The 9164-nt window shown below is 44.8% G+C and overlaps 1 protein-coding gene across 1 annotated transcript; it reads left to right on the top strand.

Moving 5' to 3' along the window:
- The first annotated feature begins 3823 nt into the window (after positions 1-3823).
- Positions 3824-5508, top strand: Klf14 (KLF transcription factor 14). The gene has a single exon (XM_057780083.1). It carries the CDS (start codon positions 4128-4130, stop codon positions 5091-5093), a length of 966 nt encoding a protein of 321 aa, XP_057636066.1. The 5' UTR covers positions 3824-4127; the 3' UTR covers positions 5094-5508.
- The last annotated feature ends 3656 nt before the right edge of the window (positions 5509-9164 follow it).

A 9164-nucleotide genomic window follows, 5' to 3' on the forward strand; every position in this document is an offset into this window, starting at 1 on the left:
TAGATAGATAGATAGTTTGAAGCAGTGCATTGAAAATGTGACAGTTGATTATGGAAAGCACTGTTGCTTTATCTTAGAGATTCAACAGGCTCACACTGGAAAAATCTATCAACATGACCTGTTGCTTTAACATCCCAAAACAAAATCTATAACTGCTTCAACGGTCTGAGGAAAAGTATATAATAAAATTACAGTATCCATCTCATTTTTAAAATAGTCCTACTATAAACACAAGTTGGATAGAAAAAATACCCTAACTTGATAAAGGGTTCTTTTTAAAAAAATGCACAGCAAACAGGATAAGCAGGATGGACACTAGATATATTCCCAATGAGTCAGAAACGGGGGAGTGCTTCCTAACACTCTTACTGCACAGGAGGTCCCAGCACACACAGTGAGATTAAGGTGGGAAAGACATCAAGGGTGTTATTTACTGATCACATGTTAATCTACACGAAAAATACAAAAGTCTTCTAAAAATAAACTAATAAGAATATTTGCCTTTTAAATAAGATCATTTAGCCCTTTCATAAACAGCAATCAGTAAATTACATTTTTAATAAAAAAATTATCCAACTGTCATGATAACAAAAGCTGTAAGGGTACCCCCCCGGGGGAAACGAACAAACAGGCACAGGCATTCTACAAACAAATTATAAAATGTTATTGAAGGATGCTTGAAAATCAGAATGATATTCATGAACTGGATCACTTGACTTTATAAAAATATCATGGCTCCTCAAATTAAATTGTTAACTTAACCCAGCAAAATACTTTTCTTTAGAATCTGACAAACTGATGCTAAAGTTAGTATAGGGGTGAAGTCTAAAAATGGTCAGTGCAGTTGCAAAAGTGAACAAGAAGGGGCACATCCTTCTGTACATCAGGAGTGACTATCAGGGCATCGTAATTAAGACTTATTATCAAGCCAGGGTAATTAAGAGTCTGTTATTGGCTCAGAATTGGTTTGATCTGTGGAAAAGGACAGACTAGGAACAGTTCCATGAATATATGGAAATTTAATTTGCAATCATGGTGGTATTACACATTAATAGGGACAGGATGGCTGCTCAGCAAGTCAGGTCACAGCAGGCTTTCCGTGGTTGGGGAGAGGGGACTGAAATGAATTCCTGCTTTTCACAAGTGGAAAGGAAAACATCAGAGAGAAAGACGTGCAACTTCATGCATCAGGTGTGGAGGTGTTGCTTAAATGATACAGATGCAGCAAAAACTGTTGTTGTCGTCGTCGTCGTTGGTGGTGGTGGTGGTGGTTTTTAAGGGATCAGTGTGACCACAACTACATTTTACATTTTTTTTTATAATACAGAAGACATCAAAAGTTAAAAGACAAGCTATAGATTGGGACAATATGTTCAATGTACATATGCAAGAAACACTATAAATCTAAGGGATGAAAGATAAAAAGCATACATAGCCTATTGGAAAAATGACAAAGGCTATGGAAAAACAAATCACAGACTTGGAAACTTCAACAGCCAATAAATATGCAGAAAAATGCCCAGCCTCACTAGCAGTGAGGGAAATTCAAATAAAATAACAAGATACTGGGTATTTAAAAAATCAAATTGGCAGAAATAAGTCTAAATCTAGAAAGTGTTTAATGTCATGTGAGGGAGACAGAACCTCTCACCCACTACTGATGGGTGTGCAAACTGGAGAGTCATTTGGCAGTGCCTAATAAAACTCCAAACGTGAGTGCTGCCTAGCAGTGCCCCTCTAGGTATACACATGGAGAAAGTCTTACATATGTGCAAGACAAACATGCACCAATTAATATCAAAATATTGGCAGTAACTCCAACACTCATCAATAGGATCATCGATAAACAGGACACATTCATATGCCTGGATCTAAGATGGAATAATTAAAATTAATGAACTACATTTATATTTAGCAACATGAATAGGAAAAAATAAAAACATACCAAGAAGGAAGAAACAAGCTGAAGAATAATATATATAACCTAAAACCATGTGCATGCATTTTTAAAAAGTAGTGTCTCATATAGATTTATATGCAGCTGAAAGTGCGCAGCCTAAATTGCAAATTGCATACCAAATTCATGATAGTGTTTGCCTTTGGGGGAAAGGGTGGGGAGTGCTGCCAGGGAGTCAGGCAAAGGGAGCAGAAATGATAAAAGAAGATCTGAAACAGATATGACAGAATGATAACATTTATCAATTACAGAAGACAGGTACGCTTGTATTCTCTTCTTTCAGCATTTAAAAATATCTTTACATGTTTTTCTAAATCACAACTTGAAAAGAGAAACAGGTAGAAAATCATTCTGGTAGAATTTTCCTGTAAAGATTGCTGCAGCATATGAAAATTTGAGGCAAATACTTTTAGCAAAAATCATCAGTTTCAGAACTGGCTCTCCTTAATAACAGTACAGCTGCCAATATTATTTTAAGGCAGCTGAAATGAATAAGCAGCTCTACAGGTATCAGCATGAAAAATCACACTGAGAGAAGCAAGCTGCAAAAAGTGCAGCACTGCAGCATTTGTTAAAAATTGCAACTACCCCAACAAGGCTTCATAAACGTATTTACATACATAGTTGACTGGGCAATAAGGTATAGCAAGTGTTAGAAGAAGATACACTGCACTTTACCATAGCGAGTAGCTGCTAGGAAAGGAATGTACCGGGGAGGAGGAAAGTGACCGTCAGACAGTCAGCCCTCTCTGAATGTTTAATATAAGTGAAAAATGCGAAGCAAACACGACAAAAATATCATATTTGATTATTCTAGTCATTAAGCATATGGACATAAGTTATTCTTGATGCATGTGTACCATTTTAATTTTCCAAAGGAAAAAAATACTGAAGCATTGCAAACAAAATGCACAGAGCTTCATATTATAAAACTAAAGCCTGTGTACATCCCAAGCTGTGGAAGGGCTATGTTTAGAAATGATCCTGTTTATTTTCTGTGGGTTTTTTAATTTTAAAAATTGAAAAAGGGGGAGAGCAAAAAAGGCAGTAAAGACGTGTAATAGCAATCATTCACATATTTGATTATAAACAAAGAAAAAGCCCCCCACAATCACAAACCACTGGATGAACATTCTATATCATTTTGCTGAATTTTCTTATTTTTAAATTTTTGTCAAAAGAGAAATAAAAGACGCTGCCTAATTGGAAACGTGACTTTCTATTATTAAAATTGTGGGAGTCCATTTTAATGTGTTTATCTCGCTGCTAGTCTGTAATTTATATTTCAGCGCGGAAATTTGTTTGTGTGCCTGTGACAGGTTAATGCAGTTTAAACATGCGTTTTTCTTTCGTTGCTTGAATAGTTAAATCGTTACTCCAAGGATTTTAAGTTTCTATTTCAAGCCGGGAGGATTCTTCGCGCTCGCCAGGGTTAAAAACGTTTCTGCTTCAAAACGCTATTAATTAATGGCTACGTGGTGGATCTGCTTAGGACACGGCTGCCGATCCTGTATTAACAGCCGAACTGCTAAATGAGAAAACTTTGTTTCGTCCCCGTTTTCTTTTGGATGCAGACTTGGGGCTATTTTCAATTTGGGCAGCGAGCGGTGGACGCGACTCAAACGCAATCCCAGCCCACTTCGCCAGCGATCGCGTTTGCGAAGCGAAAGACAAATCAGGTACGAACGCGGCTTTTTTTCGCCCCCCCTTAAAGGAGAAAAAAAGTTTCTAGGACTCCGCTGGACACCCAGCTGGCCAGGGACCAGGGGCGCGGGGGGGAGAGGGGGGCGGCGAGACCGGCAGGCTGCCCAGAAGTTGCGATCCGGGACTTGCGCGCATTGAAATTACCTGGCTCGCCAGCAGCGGAGAGAAAGCGCAGACAAGATAATTTCTCAGGCTGCTGGGAATGCCTTAGCCCGCGCGGCAGCGCGATCCAGGGGTGTCCTCGGGCCGGGGCGGGTCCCCACCACCCCCGCAGGCTCCAGAGAGTCAGGGGCGCGTCAAGCGGGGCGGGTTCAGCGCCGGCAGCGGCGGTTGCGGGACAGCAAGCGGTGCGCACCGGTCTCCGGCTTGTCCGGCTCCGAGCGGCGGGACGGACGCTCCGGGAGACTCTCCAGCCCCCGGCGGGCCGAGCTCGGACGGCGCTCGCCCGCAACCGGGCGCCGCCAGCATGTCGGCCGCCGTGGCTTGCCTGGACTACTTCGCAGCCGAATGCCTGGTGTCTATGTCCACCGGACCCGTGCTGCACCAGCGCGCAGCGAACCCCGAGGGAGCGGGAGCCGCAGCTGTCTCCGAGGTGGGTGCGGTGCCACGGGAGTCGGCGGGGACGGGTTCCGGGACACGGGGGGTGCTGTGGATCCCCCCGGTCCTCCAGATCCCCTCCCCTAACCCTGGCGAGGGCGATGGAGCCCCCCACCTGCTGGCTGCGAGCGCTTTGGCGGATCTAAGCTGCAGTGCTGTGGAAGGCTCCCGGGAGACCTCGGGAGAAGTCCCGTGTGTCTCAACTAGCTGCTGCGAGCCGACCTGGTGCTCCAGCCCCACTGGGTGCTCCGAGCCGGTCCAGGCCTTCTTGGAGGAGGAGTTCTCCGGAGCGGAGAGCTCCTGCGGTGAACCTGCCATCCTGAGTGCACCTGATGCCCAAGAAGACCCCGATGACAGCGGAGAGGGGCCCGAGGGGCCCCCAGGGGCCCGCCCCTCGCCAGCAATGGGCCCGACGTTCCGGAGAAGGCCGATTACACCTGCATCCAAGCGACACCAGTGCGCCTTCCCGGGTTGCAACAAAGCCTATTACAAGTCTTCGCACCTCAAGTCACACCAACGCACCCACACGGGGGAACGCCCCTTCTCCTGCGACTGGCTCGACTGCGACAAGAAGTTTACGCGTTCTGACGAGCTGGCCCGCCACTACAGGACGCACACGGGTGAAAAGCGCTTCTCCTGTCCGCTGTGCCCCAAGCAGTTCTCCCGAAGCGACCACTTGACCAAGCATGCCCGTCGCCATCCGACTTACCATCCCGACATGATCGAGTACCGGGGGCGCCGCCGCACCCCCCGCCCCGCACCCCCAGCCATGGCGGAAAGCTCTGGTTCCGACTCCAGCTCTGGCTCTGGCCAGGAGACCAGCTTCACTGCTTGACTGTAGGACTGTCCTTGCAGTCTGTCTTTCCCTCGAGCACAGCCCCCTCCCCCACACTCCCGCCCAGGCCATGTCCTTTTCTCTCTGTCGATTCCTATGTTCCAGGGTCCTTAGACAAAGGCACAGACTGGTTGTTCCGCTCTGAGGATGGGTTCCAGACAAGCCTGTGGGACTCTGGAGAGGGACTGGGAGCCAGAAGATAGTCGGAAGTCTTGCAACGCGATTACCATCCGAAAGGAACGCAATTACCATCTGAAAGGAACTGTTGCTTCAAAGCAGCCAGTTAGGAACCAAAGAGAAGGGATGAACTTCCGGTACTCTTCAACGTACTGAAGATTCTTCCTTCCACGGAACCAGAGATGTAAAACTGAATTCTCTGATGCTTGAGGAACTCCCAGTCCAAAAAGACTCTGATGTCACATTGACTAGGGCGGACTTTGGTGATGGTACCCAGGGTGGCAGTCTTGGAAATGTCCAGACTTGGATGATGAGAGGCCTTTGGAAACAGAAATTATTTCTATTTCTGTAAACAGCAATGTTTACTAATTTATTTCTATTATCTTTTAAACAACAGTTCCGGGTTGATGGGAAGCCAATATCTTCCACTCTCCCAATCGTCCCAGCTACCTCTGCTTTGTGGATGTATGGCTGGGATGCCCTTTTTTGTGCCTGGGGAGTGGTATGGGTCTGCTTGCAGTTCCTATAGCATAATGTGGAACCCTGCGCTTGCGTTTTGGCCCTTTTCCTCTTAAAAAAAAATTTCTTCTCAGGGGTGGTAACTTTCTGGCTCACGACTATGAGGAGATTGATTAAGTAATTAGAAAACAATCATAATAGCACCAGAAAGAAAAAGCTGGTCTGAAATACTTTCTCCTTCACCTAGAAGGCAAGCTCAAGTCACTTTTGGATGGGACGGGTGCAAAACAAGACTTTTCACAACCATTGATAGAAACAGAGAGACGAAGTTCCCGCTGCCTCACCGTGTGTAATCTCAGGCATGGTAGAGTCTATTCACTTCTTAGCGGGCAAGTAGGATTGAATTTCTGTGGAGGTCTGTACATTGTTGTTTCTGTTACAGGCGAGTTGGTGGGTGAGGGGGAAAAGGTGAGAGATTGGTTTGTTTTAGAGCGCTGCTATCTTGGATTTGCAGACAGAGCAACTAGATAATAGCTATTTTGAAATAGGAGCATCTTCTCTAACGACAGAATCTTAAATTAGGACCTCAGGGCCCATCTGCCCCCTTGAAGGAATCGGACATCAGAAGTATTTTTCTGTGGTGTGTCCTAGCTACTGTGGATTGAAATCATTGGTGTGTGTGTGTGCCTGTGCCTGTGTTTGTGTATGTGCCTGTGTATGTGTTCCTTTCACTAAATATGAGGCTAGAAGGCCTTTCCTAACCCGATAAGGTCCCCTGTGGTCCCTCCTGGATATCTTATACCACCCCATGAATCAACTTGTAGAGGATGTTGTAATCTCGCGGGAGCCTAAGAGGCACCGAATTAAGCAAACTGCTCTCCCCTGCTCTATATATTTAAATGCTGAAGCTTAAGTTATCTTGAAAGTTATATGCTAAGTTTCTGGCAAGTGCTGTGAGTAAAAGTGAAGTGTTTGCCTTTTAAATGGCTTTCCTTCGTGCTTGTGTCCCCATTTTCTCCCTCCCTGCGACCTGAGACAACAGAGCCTGCCTTCTGTCTCCACATGCCCTCTCCTGCTTTCTGCCGCTTCTGTAAACCTCTCATGCTGAGGGGCTCCCCGAGTCCTTTGGCTGCTGTATTTAATAAATACCCAAACCCTTCTCTTTCCTTTCCTCTTTATTCATTTATTTATTTATTTATTTTTTCTTGGGGGCGGGGGACAGGGTTCGCTGTGAAGCCCTGGCTGTCCTGGAACTTGCTCTGCAGACCAGACTGGCCTGAACTTCACAGAAATCCACCTGCCACTGCCTCCCAGGTGAAGTCCATTCTCATGCCCACAAGCTGTGGTTTTAAAGTGAGAATGGTTCTTTGACCACCTGGGAGAAACCTTTCCTTTGGGGCTAATGGACTAACTCTGAGTGTCGGTCTCTCTTCTTTTCCTGGTCCTGAGCATTCAGGCATCCATGAGAGAATAAATGAGCACAAACATGGCATCGGAATGTAACTAGGTTCTCATAAGCTATGTGAGGGGAGGGATCCTTGGGTTAGCCCAAAGAAGGGGGCCTATAACCCTCAAGAGGTTCAGTATTTTATCATAGGGGCATGAAGAGCAAAGCAGAAGGGATTTCCCTTGAATTCCACAGAGGAAGAGGAAATCCTAACTTTAAAGGTTTTTTTTTCTTTTTTAAATTAGTAAGAGAATTAAGAATCCCTTAAGAGAATTAAGAATCCCTATAGCTGTCTGTTTCCTCGTGCGAGGCTAGATAGTTCGGGTCCTGTGGGGCCCGGTGAGGTAAAGTTTTCTCTTTATTCTTGCAGTAGAGGATTTTACCATTGGGTAAGTGAACTGAATAAGCTAACAATAACTGCTATTAACCATTCTGGAATTAAGTTTAAAAAAATACTTAGATTTCCAACTGATACATAACTTTCAATTTTCAAGGTCTCAAATAATGTCCACAGCAGGATTCTGCCTTGGGGACTTTCATTGAGAATGCCCTCTGATACTCTACTGCCATCGGATCAAAGAGACACTCAGGACTCCACAGTGGGCAGATGAAAGAGACAAGATTTTTTTTAATGGTCTTTCTTTTTTTTTTTTTTTGGTTTTTCGAGACAGGGTTTCTCTGTAGCTTTGGTGCCAGTCCTGGAACTAGCTCTTGTAGACCAGGCTGGCCTTGAACTCCCAGAGATCCGCCTGCCTCTGCCTCCCGAGTGCTGGGATTAAAGGCGTGAGCCACCACCGCCCGGCTTAATGGTCTTTCTTGATCTGAACATTATTCTTCGTACTCCAGCAGGTTTTGAGGAATAGTTATGAATGTGATACCTTAGGAGAACATTTTGAATCTCTTGGAATTCCTCTTTCTACTTTTTGTCTATCAGACCAGGCTTAGGGAGGAAATGTTTCTGGGGATTGGTTGGATTTGGGCTGAACCCCTATATCCTTACCCCACCCTCTTCTCCTCAAATCTGATATAGGAATGAACTAGTAACAGAGTCTATTAATAGAAGTCTTCTTGAAATCTGGGTTGGAAGCTGGGGATTAATTCCAAGTCCGACCGTGGATGTGAGATAAGTGTATTTCTTATCTCGCATAGAGGAGATGAAGGGAACAGGCTGACCCTGCCTCTGGAGGCAATGATCTGTTCTTTGTCCCTATTTCTCTCTTTCTTTCCAAGCAAAGAATCATTTTGAAATATTTCTCTTTGCCCCACCTACCTCTCACTTCTCCATTAGAAAAAGATTACAATCTCTAGCTGGGGCATCAGGAATCAGGTCATTGTCCATTCTCCATCCTGCTCTCTCCTGTGACTCCGGCTTTGGTGTGCATAAACATAGCTCCGATTCTGAGTTTATGTGCTCATCACACTGGCTGAGACCCAGATCTGCCTTCCAGAAGCGGGCCTGAAGAGAATCTGGCTCTTAACTACCTTGAGGACATCACGGCCCACACTGCTGTCCAGGTAAGTGTTTCCTTTGTATGTCTTCCTTTGAGTGGGTCACCCAAAGTCTAAGAATTGGGTGATGTTGGGGACACAGAGAATTAGGAAGACCTTATTGATCATGATATAGCTTTATTGGCAAAGTACAGATATTTTGATTTTTATCGCTGTATCTATTGTTCATTTTATTGAGAACTTGGAGGGAAATACATATAATACATATTATATATATATTATAAATACTTATTTTTCTCTTTTAATCCCTAACATATGTAAGTGTGCCTTTGATGTTCAGTCTTGATTAGGCACTCTGACTGGGATTAAGGGACTGAAATGGGGTGTCTAATTGCTAGGACACCATTTTAAAGCTTTAGTTAGCTTGAATCTTGCAGTTCTTTGAGTTTTTCAAGTCCAAACAGCTTATGCCAACAATGTTTTACCTTTAAATCACTGCTTTTGAAAGACATTGGAGATTAAGGTTTGCAAAAATGGGC

The sequence above is a fragment of the Chionomys nivalis genome, chromosome 1 (genome assembly GCF_950005125.1).
Source record: "Chionomys nivalis chromosome 1, mChiNiv1.1, whole genome shotgun sequence".
Taxonomy (NCBI): domain Eukaryota; kingdom Metazoa; phylum Chordata; class Mammalia; order Rodentia; family Cricetidae; genus Chionomys; species Chionomys nivalis.